Source organism: Cololabis saira, chromosome 5 (assembly GCF_033807715.1).
Source record: "Cololabis saira isolate AMF1-May2022 chromosome 5, fColSai1.1, whole genome shotgun sequence".
Lineage (NCBI taxonomy): Eukaryota > Metazoa > Chordata > Actinopteri > Beloniformes > Belonidae > Cololabis > Cololabis saira.
Window position 1 is genome coordinate 33006839 of NC_084591.1, and position 22523 is coordinate 33029361.

At 41.4% G+C, this 22523-nt stretch overlaps 1 protein-coding gene across 1 annotated transcript; it reads left to right on the plus strand.

The window, feature by feature from the left end:
• The first annotated feature begins 1618 nt into the window (after positions 1 to 1618).
• LOC133444111 (disintegrin and metalloproteinase domain-containing protein 10-like) lies at positions 1619 to 21930 on the plus strand. The gene is made up of 16 exons (XM_061721632.1): positions 1619 to 1766; positions 3882 to 4032; positions 11001 to 11119; positions 11287 to 11445; positions 11966 to 12066; positions 13111 to 13260; positions 14908 to 15000; positions 15094 to 15277; positions 15659 to 15822; positions 15932 to 16115; positions 17140 to 17290; positions 17379 to 17562; positions 17664 to 17772; positions 17889 to 18109; positions 18201 to 18327; positions 18992 to 21930. The coding sequence occupies exons 1-16, from the start codon at positions 1700 to 1702 to the stop codon at positions 19234 to 19236; spliced, it is 2409 nt and encodes an 802-aa protein (XP_061577616.1). The 5' UTR covers positions 1619 to 1699; the 3' UTR covers positions 19237 to 21930.
• The last annotated feature ends 593 nt before the right edge of the window (positions 21931 to 22523 follow it).

Sequence of the window (22523 nt, forward strand, 5' to 3'; positions counted from 1 at the left end):
AGAGTACAGCAGGTAAGTATTACCTGCTCTACCCTGCTAGTAATGTTTTTAACCCTGATTTAAAGGATCTACAGTTGGAGCAGACCTCAGGTCTACAGGAAGTTTGTTCCACCGGTGAGGAGCAGAATAACTGAACGCTGCCTCACCTTGCTTGGTTCTGGTTCTTGGGACACACAACAAACCAGATCCAGATGAACCTCAGGGGTCTGGGAGATTCATAGGGAACTAACAGATCAACCATGAATTTTGGTCCAAGACCATTCAGATCTTTGTAGACCAGCAGTAAGATTTTAAACTCTTATCTTTTGACTCACTGGAAGCCAGTGTAGTGATTTCATGACCGGTGTAATGTGGTCCAGTTTCCTGGTGTTTTGTAAGGACTCTGGCGTCCTTACAAAACAAGTAAACGGATTTAGCGATTTACAGATGCTGATGGTCTGTAGAACCTTTGTGTTTTTCTTTTTTTTACATATGTTTATTGACGTTTTTTTCAGAATGTACATGTATACAAGGCATATATAAACATAATTAGAACAATGGTAAACCCACCCCCAGCTTCTCACTTCACAATAGTTATAGAAAGAAATACAAAAAAGAGATTGCAGACCAATATAAATCTCAGTCCATATTACATAGTGCAATTCCATGCAAACACAATAGAGATAAAAAAAAATAAAAATAAAAAACAGCAACTGTACAGACATCAGAGCATTATTAACCAGAGTATCAAGTCAGTGTAGAGCAGAGCACATAGTTCTATCTCCGGTAGCAGATAGAATTATAGATTGAATAAATAATGAAATTTCCAATTTACCGGTAATCTAAATATGAATATAGATCACCCTTACAGGATGTGTCAGGAGGAAAGTAAAGAATCAAGGGTTTGTTGCCGGTCAGTTTTTCCTAAGAACTTTAGGAAAAGGCTCCAGATTTTATAAAATTCACCAGGCTTACGCCTTAGACTATAAGTCAGCTTCTCTAATGCCAGACAGGACGATAATTCTTTAAGCCAATGACTGATGTGGGGGCATGACATATTTTTCCAGTATATAGCAATCAGACGCTTTGTGTGGATGAGGCAGATATTGATCAATGTAATTTCATGTTTTTTTAAGAGAAGATTTGCAGGGTAGAGGCCTAAACCTTTGTGTTTTCCGACGAAGAGATTGTTCTCATATATTGTTCAAATTCCTTTGTTCCTTTGTTTATATTCATGTACAGAAAATGGGCAGCTAATTATATGTGTATGTATGCATGTGTATATGTATATATATATATATCCATCCATCCATCCATCGTCTGCCGCTTTATCCGTTCCCGGGTCGCGGGGGCAGCAGCCTCAGCAGAGATGCCCAGACTTCCTTCTGTATATATATACACCTCTCAGACCATGACAGAGGTGTCATTAAACCTGTTGTAAGTTGATGTACCATCACAATGACTCTGGAAATATTATATTAAGGTTGAAAAGTTACATAGTGCTGCTTTAAAGTAAAAAGAGTTGAGGGGATGTGCACATTTCTCCTGCTGAGTGAGGTTTTGGGCGTGGGTCTGTGTCCAGGCCTCCAGGGAGGAGCGCCTTCTTCCCTGCGCGTGACGTCACGACGCAGGAGCTGGAGGAGGCGATGAGAGGAAGCTGCGATAAACACGGAGGGCGGCTGCGCCTGTCTCTGTAGGACAATACCTCCATGGTCTAGCGATGGATCTGGCACACACGCTGCTGCTCAAGGTCTTCCTGCTCGTGTATTTGCTCAACTACACTCACGGTGAGTGAGTGAGGGGGCTGTTTTGAGGGAGAAACCGTGTCGGACTGTGGTGAATTTCTGCAGAGCGCTGCGGCTGCGAGGAGCAGGATCCCCCCGCTAGCCCGGGAGCTAACGGGAGCTAGCGGGGGTTAATAGGAGAGCTAGCGGGGGAGCTAACGGATGCTAACGGGAGCTAACGGATGCTAGTGGAAGTTAATGGGAGATCCAACGGCGGAGCTATCGGCGGCTAGCGGGCTCGGCGGGCCCTGCTTGTTGTGGGGACCGACTGCACCCTTTTCCCCGTCCTAACTTCACACCACAGCAGGACGCGTGGGAGGGATGCTGGCACGAACCCACGCAGCTTTCCGTTATAAACCGCGTCCGCTGAGTTGTCGTGGTGTGTTGTCACCGGCTGCAGCGCAGTGATTCGGGCCGGTTCCGTTGTTATGGTTCGGGCAGTTCGCCGACAGCCATTGTTGGGAGCTCCGTGCTAACGGGTGATTTATGGTTCTGCGTTACACCGACGCAGAGCCTACGCCGTAGGGATGCGCGTCGCCGCGTAACCCTACGCCGTCGGTTTAACGCAGAACCATAAATCAGACATAACGGGTTCATCCAAACCTGCACCACGTCCGTTTACCCACGATTTAAAACATCCTTTTGTTGCTGAGGTTTCCTGTGGTCAGGGTCTTCTGTCGTGTGTTTTAGGGTCGGTACTGTGTTGTAGCAGATGTTCTGTAGGTCCCGTGTTTTGAAAAACACTTTCGCACTGCGTTTTCCTCCTGCTTTACTTGTTGTTTATTAAAATCTTCTTTCATGTAGATTGTTTTCCACTTAGACGTGTTAAAATGATGTCTTTGCATTGCCCAGGTTTTGTAGCAGTGTTGTGATTTCACTGCTACAGTCACAGCCTTTCGCTTCTCACAGTCGCCTCAATGAAAAATTTAATGTTACGACCTAAATATTTAAGGGATATATAAATATATACTGCTTATTAACGGAAAAGTGGGGAAAGCCTGGTCTACTTATCCATGCTCGTTGTAGTTTTATTGTATTCAGCTAAACATTGCTCACTACTTAGACGTAATGACGTACTAGGGAGTCCTAATTAGATGTACTTTACTGGAAATACTGTCTTTTGAGCTGTGGATATTTGGAGCAGTTATCTTGCTCTTGCAGATACTATATTAGGGCTCATTTTCATAGAAAAAGAAAAATTACCATGAAGAATAAACTCTTGTATCTGCTTTAAAACGGAGTGCATCAAACTGTTTTCCAGAATAACTCAAAATCTTACCAGGAATATTTGTCTTATTTCTAGTTAAAATGTCTCATTTTTAGTCAGAAAATCTCATTACACTTAAAACAAGAGTCATTACCAAAAAAAATAACTTGTTATTTGACAATTTTCAACTGTTTCAAGTAAATTTTCACTTGAAATAAGTAGAAGAATCTGCCAGTGGGACAAGATTTATCTTCTCATTACAAGCAAAAAAATCAGAATTTTTCTACTTATTTTAAGTGAAAATCTACTTGAAAAAGGTAAAAATTGTTGTTTTTTTCCAGTGATGAGTCTTGTTTTAAGTGTAATGAGATTTTTTTGACTAAAAATGAGACATTTTAACTAGAAATCAGACAAATATTCTCGTTAAGATTTTGAGTTTTTGCAGTGAAAACAGTTGTTTAAATGGGTGGAGATCAAGAATGTTCTTCCTCCAAACCCACCACCTACTCCAAGTGTTGAGATAATTATGCTGTGATTCTGGGGGCTGTCGTTGAGCGCAGCTCCAAAGCTGGCATTCATTGGATTTGCATAGATTTAGCTCAACAGTCAAAACGCAGACCATGCTGATTTACTGTCCATTTCCATCATTTTAATCCTCCATGTCAAATATCTTCAGCTAGACTATCCGCACACATGCAGTGAACATTATTAACTCAGAAATCCATTAGTGAAGCATTCACTTAGAAATGTAAGTACCCCAGAAGCATTTATGTGGGTAACTGTCAAAAAATAAGGATGACATGTATTTACACCAAGACTACATTTATTTAAAAAGGAAAAAGATGCTTGCAGACAACTGGGACCGCAGTGTTATTTTCTTTAACAGGTGTTCCTCTGTTCTTTTTGGACAGGACACTACAGGAATCCTTTGAACAAGTACATCCGTCATTATGAAGGCTTGTCCTACGACACAGAGCTTGTTCACAGCAAACATCAGAGGGCCAAGAGGGCACTCTCTCATGAAGACAAGTTTCTTCATTTAGATTTTCACGCCCATGGAAGGTTTGTGAATAATTATTATTGTTATTATTATCATTTATTTGTGGTTGTTTTTACCTAATTCCACAATGTCTCTTTATTTGTTTAATTAAGCCCCTTGAAAGATGGACTGTTTTTGATTTAGCAAGTGACAAGTGAATGTGACGTTCAGTCAATATTGCAATGGTAAATGTACTCGGTCAGACCTACTAGGACATACTTTTATATATTCTGTTCTGATGAATCTTATACATTGCTCTTTTAATGAAATAAAAAACCAAGGCTGTTCTCTTCTGATGTTTCACAAACAATAACCAGATGAATTTTTCTGCAACCAACTGTACTTAAATCAACAAAATGAAACTGCTGCAAATCCTTCGAGCTGCAGTTCTTCTCTCCCTGGTTATGAAGAAAATACATATTTTCCAATTCTCCCATCCTCCCCTATTTCAACACAATGCAACATGCTTGTTACATTTACATGAATTTCTATTTGAACGGTTTGTTATGAGAAAACTGTAACCTTGAGGATTTGCATCGTTATTTGAGTGGTGTTGTGTCTTCTCATCTGACAAATGGTAGTGATGGTGGTGACGGTCTCCTCGGATGGAGTAAAAGATAACTTTTTTTGAGTTGATGTTAACTACACTGTTACATTAGAGCACTTAAACCCTCAGAAATAAAGCATTGGCTCCCGATAATGCTTAAACGAATAGAGTGCTATGGTGCTATATTCTCCTGCATCCACCCCCACCACTGTTTTACACAACCATAGCACACTTGAAATGTTAAATTAATGGTTCATAACAAAAGATGATTACACCTGATAGAGTTGGGTTTGCAGGAATATCAGTCCACCATTTATTTTTAGGCAAAATAACCTTTTAAAGGACAGACAAAGAACTCATTTATAGGTGTGGAAAAGGTACACCAGGGTTTTTTTCAGGTCAAGGCACCATTGCCTTTTCTTTAATTACATAATAAGCACTGCTTTAACCTTCCATTTTTGAAATTTGCACCCTCAAAAGTTTCTCAAAAAAGCTTCTGATTCCTGCAGGTTTTCACTGAGAAATGCTTTATAGATTCCAATGGCAATGGTTTTAATAAAGTTGTATTTCTTATGAAACATTTAACTGTTAACTTCAATGTGAGTTGTTATTCACTTTTTATTTATAAAGCATCTATTACAACAGAAGTTGTCTCTAGGGGGTTTCCAGAGACCAGAACATGACCCTCGAGCAATTATTACATAATCATAAACAATGGCAGGGTATCCCTATATGGGCTGTTTTAAAAACACCTGTAACTTTCTGAGAACTTGAGTTATTGTGTGATGTAAAGTAGCGTCCAGCAAGTGTTGCATACACTGGGCCTCTTTTCACCCGTTGTCAGGCCTTCCTGAATGACACACTTTAGTTAATGATATCTGAAGGACTGAATGCCATCGTTAGAAAAAATAAAAAAATCTTTTTGAAGCCATGTTTACATTACATAACTCGTTTCTGAAAAAGATTATATATATATATACAGACTGATTAGATAAATACCTTTTCTATTCTAAATGAGTTTAGGTTTGCAGCTTGTTATCATTGTGATAATCCTTTTTACATTTCATCCTGTTCACCAGTGTTGTAAAAGGGTTCAGGAGCATCACATCCTCAGCTTTGAATAGACCAAGGAGTTTATTTGTGTAACTTTGTTTGTTTGTAGTTGCTCTGGTCTCAGTTGGACTGAATGATTCACCGACCAGTAAAACACCACAAAATAAGTATGCATTAGTTCTGTTCTGTCTGTAATATCTCAATGATCTGGAAGTGTTAAATTAATAGTAGTGTAGAACAAGCCATTTAATATAAACCAGACCAGACTCTAAACAGGCAGATAAAATAATACTTGAAATAATTATTAGCTGCAGTTCATGGGGTTGTTCTGAATTCATATCAAAATCTAAATAAATCCCTATCTAGTAATTACAAACTGTGAATGTGTGCATTTATGACAGATCAGCTGTTTCTACTGTAAGGAGGTGGACCCCTCCCCATCTACAATACAAACCAAAAGTTTGGACACTCTTCCCCATTTGTTTGAATGAGAAGGTGTGTCAAACTTTTGGTCTGTACTGTATAAAAGATGGAAGGATATCTAAAAGCCCTTTCTCTTTCTTCTTTTTTTCTTTATTTTGTGAATGCTGAGTTAGCGTTCACACTATTGTTAATTTGTTTTTCTTTAATTTGTTTCAACCTATTATATCCACCCAGATATACATCATATGGTTCTCTGGCTGTTTAATATTTTTGAAGCTGTTCACCCATGATTATGTCCCCTTTCCTCGCTCAGTCCTGCTATGACTTGGTTCCTCAGAACTTCATACTGGGTGGGGTTTTTTTTTCTTACTTTCTTTTGTTTAAACTATGCAAGTTGTCTGTTTTAAACCTGTAAATCACATTATGTTGCACACGTTGACAAAAACCATACCAAAAAATGGAGCAATTATATATGAGCATAGTTTAAGCTCAATATTCCATTCAAACTTATAACAAGTAACAAGACTTTAGGCTGTTACAACATGATCCGGCTAGTTGAAATGTTTTATTGTGAAATATCACAGTTTATGGGTTGTTGTTGTTTTCTCTTCTATTTTGTGTTTTTAATGGATTTATATGTGGGGATGTTTAGGAACGTTAATGTGGAGGTCACGTGACCTTGACTGAGAGCAAATCTTCAAAAAGAAGATCTGCACATTACACACCAAAACGTAGGAAAATGTCCTCTTTCACACAGTTTATCTACCAAAGCTGTGTAACTTACAGAGTTTGAAACAGAGAAGGTCTTTCTAAGCCTATCCCTTTTTTTTTTTTTACTTTGTGTTTTTATTGAACACAAACAGAGTAATACACATTTACACTCTTTATCCATATTAACAGATACTAACAGAACAGGTGCAATCGTGTACAATGAAATAAAAGACATGAAAAGAAATAAAAAATAATAAACCAAAAAATCAAATAAAAGACGAGAGAGGAAAAATAAAAACAAAAGATTAACAGGAGGTGTTCATAGCTTTGTCAATGCTTCTGTTATTAGCGCCCAGCGGTCACTGAACTCTAGTTTTTAGCCTTAAGCTTGCTGTAATTTTCTCCATCATATACACGTCTTATCCTCTCTCTCCAGTGTGTCATGCTTGGGGACTGTGGTTTCAGCCAGTTGACTGTTATCATTTTTTTGGCGACTAAAAGCAGAATTCTCAGTAGAGAAGCCAGATCTCTCTCCATCATATCCTCCGGAAGTATACCTAGTATGACTAGGGCCGGCCCCATCGTAAAATCAACATGCAGAATCCGTTTAATCTCCAACTCAATCTTCTTCCAGAAATCAGTGAGCTTTGGGCAGTCCCAAAATATGTGTAAAGTCCCCAATCAGACCACGTCCTCGCCAACACAGCTCAGACATATTGCTTTATTTTGATGTGATGATAGGGACGTCAAACTACCGCATCTTCACCTTCCAGTCAAATTCCCTCCATAGTGGGCTATTAGTCAATCTATGTCCTGCTTTAAATGTTTCTGCATTGGTCATCGGTTATTATAATGTTCATTTAGCCTATCCCTTTTTTAAATGAAAAAATCTGACTCATTTGGATAAAGACAGAAATGACCAGTGATTTATGATCGCCGCTGAGTTCTCATCTTTGACAGCTGGAAATTAAAAAAAACATAAGGTTCAGTTGATGCGCTTGGGGAAAGTTCTGCTCAGACACGACTGTCTTGTCTCACACCTGACAGCAGCAGGTGTTGGGTTGCCATGGAGACTAAACAGCAGGCAGGATCAAAGGGCTGACCTGAGACACACACCTTCTGTACTGTGTATGAGGATGGATGATGGATCGGTGCTGTGGGTGTCTTTTCAACGCTGTTTTTTTTTTTTTTTACCTCTGAACTTCATTAAACCTGTTGGATGCACACCTGAGCAGCCCCTTCTCACCTTTATGTGCCTCGGCCTCCTGTTCCTTTCGTTCCACTTATCTTCCTCCTCCTCTTCCTGTTCTTCTCTCATTCTCCTCCAAAAGTCAAAGGATTTTTCAGTTTCTCATATACCGGTATTTCAAATATTCAGATTTATTTCAAGATTAACCCAGTCCTTCCACTTTTTAGCCTTTCGGCTACAACCACAATTTATAAAAAAAGATTTACTGTGTAAATTGTAAACTTAAAAAAAAACAATGCAATGATTTGCAAATATAAACACGTTTTTGTTCCTGATAGAACAGAAACAACATATCAGACGTTACAACTGAGAAATGTTGCCATTTCATGCAAAAATATTAGCTAATTTTGAATCTGTTGCATTTTTGCTAAACTGTTTTGCTAAAGTCTGTTATGATTAAAGATTACTACATTTCAGCAGATTCTTTAAATATTTAAAGAAGAGTTCAGCTCTCGGCATTCACACCCCTCTAGTTCAGATTGTTTAAGAAATTTTTGATCACAACTCTGCTGCTCGCATCAAATTCAAGAATATGTATTTTCTTGCGCATTTGCTATGCAAATGTCGATGGTATTGTTGTGACTGTCTGCAAAACACGACAAAGTTATGCCCATCTGCCTTGGAGCTTGGCGGAGGCTGTTTGTCATCACGGCTGTGACGGGGCCGTCTGTTCCTAAACTCTGATGCTGCTTAATACCCAGAAAATGATAAGAGTTACGCAAACACAAGGAAGGAAGATGTCCTTTCCTGTGGAAAGCAGGAAATTGCTGCCTTTTCCTTTTGAATTTCTGAACAAAGCCAGAGAGACAACTTTTTTTTGTTTAAGTTTCCGTTCTCCAACTTTTCTTCTACCGAGTTGACCTTTTTCTCTCAATAGAGCGTTTTGTGGAAAAACTTTGTGAAGATGCATTAAAAATGTGAGCGTATGTACTTTTGGAGCCATTACGCTTCATTTAAAACACCACCGTTCCTCCTGTAAATGTTTTCAGCATACTTGGCAGGAAGGACGTTTCACACATCTTGGAGAATTACTGCAGCTCTGAGGGTTTATCTGCATCAGCTCCTTCTGCGTCTTGTTGCAGGTCCAGACTGCTGAGATCAAGGCGCTGTGCAGGTCAAGCCATCTGCTGCAGGACTTCCTGTTATTCCTGAAACTGTCCTTTTCATTGATTGCTGTGCTGTTTTTTTGTGGCTCAAGAATCAGTTTGCAGGACTTTTTACTTTACTTTATTTATTTCTCAGGACAATGCACATTGATGAACATATATACATATGTAAATGTGCCAGATTGTAGCATAAGGCTAGTTTCCATCTGTAGTCCAATATAGACTATGGACTAGGACCATTTAGGTGCCTCCTTTTTGGGATGATGTGAAGGAGGGCCTAAAGCTTTTGCAGAGTACTTTGACATAGCTGATGCAGCTATGCAACAGTGTCAAAGAAGGAGCACCTTTTAAAGCCATTTTCACTCATGTGAATACGTATTTAAAAAATGGGGCCACTTATTCCCACTTCACAACAGAAGGTGGTTGGTTGGAGATGTTCTCAAAACTAGACATACCCAGGAGTTCTTGTGTAGGCAGGGCTCAGGCAGGGCTCAGGCAGGGCAGGATACACACAGACTGTACACTTCAGGAATGGTAGTGATTTGTTGAGAGCACGCCCAGAATGGTAAGGGCTCACATCTATTTTTTTTTATTTTTTTTTAATATGCCAGTACAAGGTGTGTTTGGCTCATAAGCAAGTAACAAGCCACGTAGTGGCCAACAGAGAGAAGTATGAACAACAACCTCAAGTCTATATACGGAAATATAAAGCTGGAATCCCCTTTTTTTTTTTTTTATTACATTTTGGGTGGAGAAAAGTGATTTCAAAGGCTTGTTATACAGCCCTCATATTGTATCTTCTCATGTTGCCAGTATGTGTAAAAATAATGACTGGACTGTACATCCGATATAAATTCGTTATTGCTTCACGTGGGTGTTTGTGTGCAAAGGCCCTAAAATATAAGTCCAGATTCTAACCTCAGTGTTTGGTAGGGGTCAATGTCTAGCAGCTGAACACTCTTGCATATAATTAATGCCGTTTTCATGGATATACGATCCTTCAGTTGATGCTCATGGCCTACGCGTGACTGCTTTGGAAACCAAGAAGATGCTTGTCCAGGCAACATAAACATGATCCAAATATGCCAGCTAATAAAGAGACTGTTGGTTGTGTTATACTGGAGATTCCTCACCACCCATGGTTTCTCAAGCAAAAGAGAATGTGACACGAAAACTGAGTTAGATTTCACAGGGTTTGGTGATTTATTCCAAACATGCCATGTAGTTATAGGTCAGATACGCGTGGTGGTTCGGAGATGTTCTCTGCTGTGTTGACTGTGGTGAGTGACTAGTGTGTGTGAGTGTTTGTAGGGGCACACCCGGGCTGAGATTGGCTAATCAGCCAGGAGAGGTGATGGCAGACACCCGTCTGTCATGGGGGGTTCATTGGTTATACAGTCCAGCAGAGGTTGCCATTTGGAGCATTAGGGAATTCACACCACATCAGTGACCCCTACATCACAATAGACCCCCTGAATCCCATCATTGACTGAGAAAGGGAAGTCCAGATGTTTTTCAAAAAACACAAAGCAGATTCATTCAATATTAAACACAAAATGGGCAAAATTGTATCCTGTACCCGGGTCTAGAGAACAGAAGTCTAGCAACAATCCAAGTCCTAAGAAAATGGTCTACAACTACTTTATGTTCCTGCCAGATGTTTGCTCAACAAAAAAACAGCCATGTTTCAATATTTGCTTAGTTTCTGTTAACCGTTTTATAAAGTGAAGGCTGCAGTTTGCCTTCTTGATGTCCCTGACCACCTTTTTTCTTTGCTCGTGTTTCTTTTTTCACAAGCGTTTGCTTCACATTACTACTTTAAAAAATGACGTCATGCTCCTGATCCACTCTGTGTTTACCGTCATAGAAGATGACTCAAGTTGTTGCCCTGTTTCGTTTTAGGCATTTTAATTTACGAATGAAGAGGGACACCAACTTGTTTTCCCAAGATTTGAAGGTGGATGTCTCAGGAGAAGAGATTCCATATGATACTTCTCACATCTACACTGGAGAAGTCTATGGTAAGATTGGAAAATGTATGAATTTAATTTGTTAAACTTGTACTAAGTGACTCGTGCGGTTGCTGCGTTCCTGGACTTTTGTAATTGGCAGTATGTGTTTTTTTATGATTCGGTGACCCGAGTCTGTGCAAATCCTCTGAAACGCAGTGCTGTATTTTGATTCTCAGGTGAAAAGGGTACGCTAAGTCACGGCTCTGTAGTGGATGGTAAGTTTGAGGGCTTTATACAGACGTACCAAGGAACTTACTATGTGGAGCCCGCTGAGAGATACCTGGATGGAAAAGACGTGCCCTTCCATTCTGTCATCTACCATGAAGACGACATACGTATGTCCCTCACAACTTCATCCACACTCATATTTTAACCTGATTTGTTGTATTATCAAATGTCAGTAATTTGATTTGTGAAAATGGCAAAGTAGAAACTTTTGGCAGCTGAGCTGATTGAGGCAGACGAGTGCGATAGCCCTCCTGGGTGACAGAGATGCATAAGGTGTTCATTAGCTGAATAACTTCATCATTCTCTCCAGCTTCAGGCTTATTTAGGCAATTACACAATGTTGGTATTAATATTGAGCACAGAGTGCACTTCACTTTACCAGCACACCCTTATTACAAATCATCTGGGCACATAACATGTGGCTTAGGGCTAAATGAGACAGGATTGTGAGAGGAGTCCCTGATGAGAGTGACAGGAGAGTAACAGCTCACACAGCAAAGCTAGGCTCAAGTAAGTACGTCCATTAGCTGACCACGAATAGCTCCAGCAGTAGTGTGACTCAGGGGGTTAAGGAGCTGACATTGTCTCCGTAATCCCAGCAATGTTTTGTTTGCCTCTGTCACTCAGACTACCCTCACAAGTACGGCCCAGAGGGAGGCTGTGCTGACAGCTCCGTGTTTGAGAAGATGAAGAGGTACCAAGCCTCTACGCTAGAGGAGCCAACCAAGGTGAACCCAGCGCACACCTCAGCCAGAGACTTTAATGAGGAGATTTAGGGAAATGTAACATTAGTTTTACTTAATCAAGGTGGTGTCAGTCTTTGTGCTGGTTTCATACGTCAAACTCAGAGCCGAGGGATATTGAATCATTTAGAAATCACACTAAGAAAAGCAAAATGTTAACATTTCAAATGTTAAATCATGTCAAATATTAAATCTAATTAATCCCAGATTCTGAGTTGTTACATGGGACGTATATATACAATACGGGGAAACCAGCAGTCACACCCGGCACTTAATATCTCAATGTCTTTTGATTTGATTTTTACTTTCTTCCCTTTCATATTGTGCTATATATATTATACACAGTTATAAACCAGTTATTCTTAAACAAGTTAAAATATACAGTGTTTATCGTTCAAGAAGACCCGTTACTGGGGTCATAGTACTTTGTGAAACTAGGTCACAGATAATTGTTTAGTATATAACTTAAAACATCCCCATATAATATCCTACAAGGGTTGTCCCTATGCTCAAGTCATCAGTTCATCGCTAATAAAGCTGCAATCTTTACAATTTTTAAAAACTGCTACATAACAACAACAATACGCAAAAACTAAATGTTTTTTTGATATGTGAATGTTTCCTTCCAGTGTATTTTTACTCAAAATAGCTTAATTGTTGTTAAGTGTGATATATATGACAGCAGAAGCCTCTTACTCAAATTAAATGTATGTAGCCTAATATTTGTTGTAACTTTAAATAGAATTATGTATGGAAAAAAGCTTATTAAAAACTTATAAAATGTATTCAAAATTTTAGCAGGATGTTTTTTTTTCCTTTTTTCTGTGGTTTTTGTTGTTAATTTTTCACCTTCCAAAATAATCTTGTGACGTAGGAAGCTCACGGTCCCTGCAGAAATCCTGTTCATCAGACACATCCTAAAAATACTTCCTATCATTTATTTACTTACTGTGTGGGTTGACATGGTATAGGTATGTTTTATTCAGGCATCCATGTGTTCCTGCGTCTCACGTGTGCTTCTCGCACCAGGAGCTCCATACTGAGGAGAACTCTAATCACCCCGTCCTGCTGAGGAAGAAAAGGATGGCCCAGGCGGAGAAAAACACCTGCCAGCTGTTCATTCAGACTGATCACCTCTTCTTCCGCTATTACAAGACCAGAGAAGCAGTCATAGCTCAGGTAAAGCAGTCACCTCCTCCATCCGTTTGTCTCTCAATCACTTCAATTATTTAATGCTGACTTATAAGCTTTGTGTAAAGGTTTGTTGTAATAATGACACTTTCTGTTCAGTACAAACTTGAGTACAGAAAAGTGCACAAAGACATAATCTGAAAATGTTCCTAAAGTACTTTGTTGTTAAAGCATCTGATAAAATAGAATTCAAACAACTTTTGTTTGGTTTATAAGCATTCATTTAGAAAAAAAGACATACCATATTTTCCGCACCATAAGGCGCACCGTCTTATAAGGTGCACCTTCAATAAATTACATATTTTAAAACTCTCTTCATATATAAGGCGCACGGAATATACGGTAAGATACCGTACTATAGTGGCTGGGGTTGAGTTACGCGTCTACCTGATGGAGCTGCGCTACAGGAAATGCAAAAAAAAACAAGAAAAGTACTATAAGCTAAATCTACGAAACTAGCTTTCTTAAAACTTGGTGCACTCCCAAAACAAACGCGGAGGGGAACTTTCCCAGTTCATTCCCGAATCCCTCGAAATCTTCTTCTTCCGTGTCGGAATGGAACAGCTGGGCAAGTGCGGCATCCAATGGTCCCGGCTCCGTCTCGTCAGAGTCGCCATGATGCGAGTCAGCGTCGCTGCTGTTGCCTTGAACGTCTGTGACGTTTCCTGCCTTTGTGAAAGCTCGGACCACAGTTGAGGCTGATATATCAGCCCAGGTATCCACGATCCACTGGCGCAGATCATCTTCTCGCTTAATGTTGAATTCGCTCGCTGCTGCTCTATTACCATGTTCTACCGCGTAGCTGCTAGCCTTGAGTTTGAACTCTGCGTCGTAAGCGTGTCTCATAAAAGATGCCATTTTACACTAGTGATCTAGGACTGTAATAAACATTTTTACTGCCGTTTTTAGCACTGTTACTTCGGCGACACCCGCTACAGTACCCAAAATCACCCTGACTACAGTAAAAGAGATCACCGTAATGATCCTATATAAGGCGCACTGCAGGTTTTTGAGAAAATTAAAGGTTTTTAGGTGTGCCTTATAGTGTGGAAAATACAGGGATTAGTCACAGATCATAAATCCAGAGGTCAAAGTTGAAACTGTCCTGTAGCTAACAGAATTATTTATTTAGTTTCTATTCAGCATTCTTTCATCTGGTATTTATTTCCATCTATTATGTCACCTGCCTTCAGACTCGAGTGTGGGACCAATGTCAACACTCGGAGCAATTAAACAAGTGACCTACAACATCAGTCTTAATGAAAAGACATCCCTGCTCTTCAAATTTAATACGTCAGCTTTAATAGTTAATTTCCCTTCAGGGATTAATAAAGTATTTTGAATGGTATTGAACTATATTAATGCGAAAGTAAACGTGAACTGGCAGTAAATATATATATACACAAAAATAACCAGGGATTTTAATTAGATATGTTTTATTGGTTACATTTTATTTATAGTGGTTTCTCGGTTTTTAAATTACTTCCATCTAACTCTTTATGTGCTTTTAGTTTTCTCAATGTTATAGTTGTCTGCTGTAGGAGTCTGGCTATACGATGCTTGATGTTGGGCCTGGTAGCTGGCCCTGTAGCTGCCAGTTAATTTGAGTTTCCTCTTCATGTCTTACACTTTCAGATCTCCACTCACGTTAAGGCCATCGATGCCATCTATCAGGGCACAGACTTCATGGGTATTCGTAACATCAGCTTCATGGTAAAAAGGATCAGGGTAAGTCTGGTGCTGATGTGCTGCTTTCACATTTCTGTTGCGGTTCTGGTCTCCGTCCTCCCTTCTGAACTCAATCCTCTCGCTCCTTCACAGATAAACATAACCTCTGATGAAAAAGATGGGTCCAACCCGTTCCGCTTTGCCAACATCGGGGTGGAGAAGTTCCTTGAGCTGAACTCGGAGCAGAACCACGACGACTACTGCTTGGCTTACGTCTTCACAGACAGAGATTTTGATGACGGGGTGCTGGGACTGGCCTGGGTGGGAGCCCCCTCAGGTACGAAAACAGCCTGCAGACCTGGAGTCCGAGTCATTAACCAGATATCAGAGTCCCTTTTTAAACTGTTTAACTAGTCTTTATACCACATTTTAAGCGTCTCTAATGATAGATGTTGATGTTACCTTCAAAAACATATTACCCATGGAGATGCTTACTGGACCTTGCGTGAGACTTCTCTCATCACCGATAGCTAACTTAGCATCCTCTGTTGCGTGTTTAGAGCCTGGTTCTTGGCAGTTTCTGTTTCTTTTGTCCAAAGTGACCTGCGGTGAAAGTCACTTTACATGAACATGTTTACGGTTTAACTGATTGTTTTAACGCTAGTGAGGAAATGCCTGGTTTGTAACTGTCTGCACCAACTTGTGCTTTTCTTTCCAGGGAGCTCTGGAGGCATCTGTGAAAAAAGCAAGCTTTACTCTGATGGAAAAAAGAAGTCTCTCAACACTGGCATAATTACAGTGCAGAACTACGCCTCCCACGTACCTCCGAAAGTCTCTCACATCACTTTCGCACATGAAGTAGGACACAACTTTGGCTCCCCGGTACGTTACCCGAATGTGGAGCATTTGTGCCTGCTTCTAAAGAGTTTATGAGCGTTTTACTTCTCTTTCTCTTCTGAAAACTAAATTAGTTTTTCTTCTTCACTGTAAGCATGACTCTGGATCTGAGTGCACCCCAGGAGAGTCCAAAAGCCAAGACATGAAGGAGAAGGGAAATTTTATCATGTATGCACGAGCCACATCGGGAGACAAACTCAACAACAATAAATTCTCCGTCTGTAGCATTCGCAACATCAGCCAGGTGCTGGATAAGAAGAGAGGCAACTGCTTTGTCGGTACGTTTCACTGTTTTCTCACTTCTCCTTTTCCTGTCAAGTGAGCGTCTTGGAGGCTATCGATGCACTCGCAGGTCGAGATTAGCTTTGAAACGCATGTTGGCATTGGACCAGTGTCCTCTTTGGTTTTTGTGTACCTTTTTTATATTTATTTATATATATATATATATATATATATATATATATATATATATATATATATATATATGTACATACATACACACACACACACACACACACATACATAAACTTTACCACATCATGGTCATTTCTACAAACAGTCTTTCACATGTGGGTTGTAGTCAGGATTACTGTTGGCACCTCACATCATCATGGGGGTAAAACTGTCTCGGCTGACTAGAAAACCTGTTAAGTACCTGCTAGAATGATGTAAAGTTACAGAGGCCACGGTGTTGCTGTAGTGCTTTTACCTCAGCAACGCTCTGAATTCTTCCACCACCCACAAATTCAGGCTGAAAATCATGAGACTGGCCTGACTGTCGCGTAGCTTTCACGGATGCTGACTGACTGTGCACTCTGGGGACTCTGGCCTCACACGGAGGATCCAGAAGTCCTGCTGATGGTTAAGACTGTAAAATATACCATGTGTTGCTGTAATCGCTCACATTTGTATGTGGGGAATGTGCCAGCGCGACTCGAAAACTTAGGGAACCTGAGATCATTTTGAAAAGAAGAAGAAACGGTGGGCTTCCGATCATTTTGGTGGAAACGTTAGTGGAACTCACGTCCATCCAGCAGCCACAAATGTCACAAAACCTGCCGTTTGAATGGATGTGCACATTTATGCTGGTCATTTATTTATGCACATCTGCTGCACCTGTACGGCCTGATATTTCTGAGTTGCTCCCCACTATTGTTGTGTACCGTTTGTTTCTTCAGATCTGTCTTGGCTTGTTTTTTTAATAACAATTTGAGTATTTATCTCAGCATTTTAAACTTCAGCATTATAAACTCCACTCTTGGAGTTTTGTGGTAACCAGACATGCTTTGTTGTCGTCCTCAGAGTCTGGCCAGCCCATCTGTGGTAACGGCCTGGTGGAGCCCGGAGAGGAGTGTGACTGTGGCTACAGCGATCAGTGTAAGGATGACTGTTGCTATGATGCCAACCAGCCCGACAACAAAAAGTGTAAATTAAAGCCCAACAAAGTTTGCAGGTAGGTGTGGATGTAGTTTTTAAGTTTTTGTTTGCCTGAAACTAGATCTGCCACAAGTCTTAACTTGTCTAAATGTGTCTCCCGTCAGCCCCAGCCAGGGTCCTTGTTGTACTCCTCAGTGCTCATACAAGGGTCGCAATGACAAGTGCAGGGAGGAGTCTGAGTGCGCCCACCAGGGTATGTGTAACGGAGGGAGTGCTTACTGCCCCACATCTGAGCCCAAGGCCAACTTCACCGCCTGCCACGGAGAAACTCAAGTCTGCCTCAACGGGGTGAGCGGCGGAGGACTGAAAGCTGAAAATGGTTGTCATAGTGGGATGTTCTCTCGGCAGCCAGTGTCTGATCTCGCTGTCCTCATGATGCTTCTTGGCAGGGCTGCTCCGGCTCCATCTGTGAGAAGTACGGGCTTGAAGCGTGCACCTGCGCCAGCCTGGACGGCAAAGACGAGACTGAGCTTTGCCACGTGTGTTGCATGGAGAAGAGTGAGCCGGCTACCATCTATCTCTTTGCTTCATCATTTCCTGGTTAAATGCGCTGGAGCTTTTGTGTGTCACTTGTCCGTCACAGCATTTTGAAAGTGGGTGTTGTGTCTCCACAGTGAACCCCAACACGTGCAGCAGCACGGGATCGGAACGCCTGATGCGTTTCTTCAATAAGAAAGTAACAACGCTACCTGCTGGCTCCCCTTGCAACGACTTCAAGGGCTACTGTGACGTGTTCATGAAGTGCAGACTGGTGGATGCAGACGGGCCGCTCGCGAGGCTGAAGAAGGCCATCTTCAACCCAGAGCTCTACGAGAACATAGCAGAGTGGATTGTGGTGCGTGTCCATCTCTTAATTGTCCCTATGCAATTAGTTATGACAGATTATTTTAGGGTCACGTTTGATTTGTGTGTGATTCTCCTCCCAGGCTCACTGGTGGGCAGTCCTGCTGATGGGCATTGCTCTCATCATGCTCATGGCTGGTTTCATTAAGATCTGCAGTGTGCACACGCCAAGCAGTAACCCCAAACTCCCTCCTCCAAAACCACTTCCAGGTGAGTCCACTGGTATTCAGGAAGCTCTTCAAAACAACACTTCCCTTTCAGGTGTTCCTTCAAATCCTCTTCTCTGTAATTTAGTGAAAAAGTAAATAAAATCAGAGCACAAACTATAATTACAAAAGGATGGTTGTAAATTTTCCAGTGTAAGTGGTTGATGGAGTCCACACCACAACTAACATGATAACAGCAGACGAGGTTCCCTTAAATGGATTTCATGAACAATTTATTTAAAGACACTGAAGAGCCAGCTTGTAGAGAAGCCGTATGACTCACGTCGGCTTGGGGCTCCTGAAGTCGTCGTTCCTTACTCCTGTCCTCGGTTAGAGTTGCCAGGATTTCATCCGACTGACACGAACTCGTATGAAAATGTGAATAAAATGTTCTGCTCAGACGATGACGGCTCCTGTAGCGGAGAAGTTGATCCTCCCAACGTCTGCGTTGGCGTTGGGAGCCCACGCTCATCTCTTTCCCATCTGCGTAACGTGCAGCAGTAGTGGGTCGTCGAGGCTCAGCTGGAGGCTGGAGCATATTCTTCACAAGTGTGGAGGTTCAATCGTGGTCCTTAGTCACGCGTCGGTGAACAGTGAAACCGTGCGAGCGGCAGCCTCGCCGCTGCCTCCAGGTGGAGTAATAACTCTGACTGTGTCTCATCTGACAGGGACTCTGAAGAGGCGGCGAGCGCGGCAGGAAGCCAACTCCCAGGTGCAGCACCAGTCCCAGCACCCGCACGGACACGGCGGCCACGGGGGCCACGGAGGTCACGCCGGGCACGCAGGTCACGGCGGCCAGCGGCAAGCCCGGGGACAGCAGCAGCAGCAGCAGCAGCAGCGGCAGGCCCAGCCCCAGCCCCGGCACCACCGCCAGCCCCGGGAGAACTATCAGATGGGCCAGATGAGACGCTGAGACCCCGCCCCAGCCCTTCCCCCCAATGCCTTGGCTCCTCCTTGTGCCTACAGAGGGAAACAAAAGCATCACTCCATCCAAAGAAAAGCCAGACGTAGTTGTTAGCCATCGTCATATCCTCCATCTATAGACACAACAGACAGAGGCAGAAGAGAAAACACCATCTAGCAACTCGATTGGCTCTTTGTGGAGGAGACTCGACCATCAGCCATTTCCAATGCAGTGTGATCAAGTATCGTTTTCCATCTTTTTTTCGTTATTTCTCTTTATTCTTTTTCTGTTTGTTTTTTTTTTTTCTTTGAAGGAGTGCCAAGGAGTTAAGGAATCGTGTAGCTTTAGTACATTCTGTGATGTGTTTTGCGTTCTTTTGCAACATCTCGTTTGAGTGACGAGCCGTGGCTGCTGGTGAATTGTTTTTATGCTTTTCTTTTGGCGTTCTCGCCAGGAATGAGAGACACTTCGTGGAGATTTGCGGCACTTTTGTGATTTACACATGTCAAACTGCGAAAGACACAGGCTCTGGTCTCCCGTGCAGACAAGTCTTCTGCATGTGACTGTAAATATTTAGTGTATTATAAGTGAAAGCAAACTATTTCTTCTACTGTAAATGTGTAATTCACTTTTTTCTTTTATTTTTCAGTTAGTGCTCTCAGGATTATTAACACACAAATGAAGGAATGATGGTTGTCATGAGTTCCTTGGACCTTGCTGTTGAGGATTCAACTCTCTTGAGTCTCTTCATAGTCCAGTCAGGTGGATCTGTTTCACTCTTAGATTGCTAGATGCTGATTTTCAACAAGCTCAACAATATCACCCTTTTTAGACCTTCTCTGTTCAAGGTCCCTCTTTTATTTTTGTTCTCCGTTATTGTCTTGCTTATGTCCATGTTGTGTAAATCTGCAGCGGGTGACGTCACCATGGGAGGATCGCCTAGTTGGGCACAACATTTAATTAACGTCTCTTAAGGATCTGTTTTTGGTGATGAAGAATCAATAACCACTAAGTGAAGCCGATGTTCAGAAACGAAGACGAGGGAACGTGAAGGCTGCGCCGGGTTAGTGTAGAAATCATGTTACAGTTAGTTTACATGAGTGTGGAAATAAATTTTAAAAATGACTAAAAAAAAAATTAAGATTAACTCATTCTATTATTCTTCAGATAGTGAATCTTAAGAACTTATTAGTGTGGGCATGCAGACACATTTATTAAATGTGACTATTAATTGACGAAGGTCTGTAATGTGTGTGTGTCGTTCCAACGATACTTACTTTGACAGCTATTCATGTTTGTCTTAAAGCAGCTAGACAGAGAGGCTAACGCAGCAGTATTGACGCATTAATCATGAGCCTTCGCTCGGTAGACGAGCGGCCGACCGATCTGCTTGGTTTCTGTTTGGCTTTGTTGTTTTAAGCTTAAAAACTCGCAGCCATCTCCTGGTCACGTCTCATCAGAGGCCGAATCCCCTAAAGAGCTCACGAGTGCAGGATGTTTACATCAGTGTGCCATAAATCTTTAGAAATGAAATCTTTGTGCACAGGTTTGTTTGAAATACAGGAAACACCTGGAAGGTTTCTGGAGCCACTTAAAGTGAATGGACGGAAGGAGACGTGGTCATTTATGAGGGATTGTGTGACTTCAGGTGTTTTCTTCTTCCCTCTGCCGCAGCAAAGGGGCATTCTGAACAACAACAACGGTGTATGGTAGAGTGGTTTTATTTGTACGTTGCAGAGTGCTCCGACTTTGCCCGCAGAGTTCCTCTGCATGGGAGGAAAAGTAGCGCAACGCAGGTTTTTTGCATTCCATGTTGTGCAAGGAGAGATTTCCAGCGCTCGTGACTTTATTTATCCTGGCTCCGATGTTTTTATATGCATGCAGCACTAATCACAACTAATATCTTACAACACTATCCTCATGGGTTTCATAACCTCACGTGCTCTGGAGGGGACATCACCGTTACTTTCACGCCACAGATGAATCGGGCCGGTTGGCGGTTGCTAAAAGTCTTGATGTCTGTACAAACGTGGAGCTCTTCTAGGTGTCGTCTCCAAGGCCACGCCCGTCAGGCCTGCAGGACCTAACCTGTAAACTTGTACAGTACTTGGAAAAATTTGCATTTCATTTGAAAAATGAAATTGACATTTTGATACATGTTCTTTTCTTTTATATTCCAGTTCCCGAGTAACTTGTTCAGAGATGTTCATATGTGATAAACCTTCCTCTCTTCTAAGTTATTTATGTTCTTATATGTGCTAGTTGAACTGCAGTTGCTTATGCTTTTCACCGCCATCGTCAATGGAAAAAACAAAAAAAACCCAGTTCAGTGTGATGGAGTTAATGTTACATTCTCATTTTTGTCTTTCTTATCCTGTGGCATGGTTTGGGTAGAAGAGCAGAAGAATAATGCCTGTAAACTTAATTTCTTTTTAATTTCGTAGTCTTGGTAAAGTTTTTAGATAAACGTGCACTGAAAATGTCCAAATTGAGTTGAAATGTCGTAGGTGATGTAGGCCGAAAGAACACAAGATTAAAAAGTACTACTACTGTTTGATTTTAATGTTCACTGTGTTTTATACAGTATCCAAAATTTTTGTTCACTTTGAACATTTTTACTAAAATTTCAAATTGTATTGTGCAAAGAGATGTAATTTTTGGAGTACTTGAAATGCATTAATTAAAAGACTCGTTCAAAATAAATAGACCCCTGTTTACTGTCTGCAAGGCGTGGACTCTGGCTCTGTAGGTGGCGTCTGTTCACATTTAACAGGTCGGTTATTAAAGTAAAGCTCTTGAGGTTTGCTGAAGCGACGCGGGGCTGGGGGCCATGTGACGGGACACCTTGTACTGGTTCTTATGAACTGTCTCTTAGGGGGGGGTCCATTCCTGTCAAGTCTCCCTTTTTGGCCAGGAAACTACCATATTGTACCCCTCTTTCCCGTCGTCCTGTATTATTATTTTCCCGTAAATTTCCCGTTTTATAATATAATAATTTTGAAACGGCAAACTGAATTGCAACTAACCTCGCGAGAACTGCCCACTGCTGCAGCCTGGGTGGCAGTTCTCGCGAGGTTAGAGGCGACAACAGGAGCAAACTCGGAACAACAAATCAGAGATGGATGGATGTAACGAAAGAAGAGGCATTTCAATGTGGAACTGGAAATATTTTTAATAAATAAGTGTGCTTTCATTCCAATTTGTGTTTTCATTTAGCCTCTATTATAGAAATCACATACACAGGAATGTCCACAGCATTTCAGTGTCAACAAAGGTCGGACTATCAGATTCTGAAC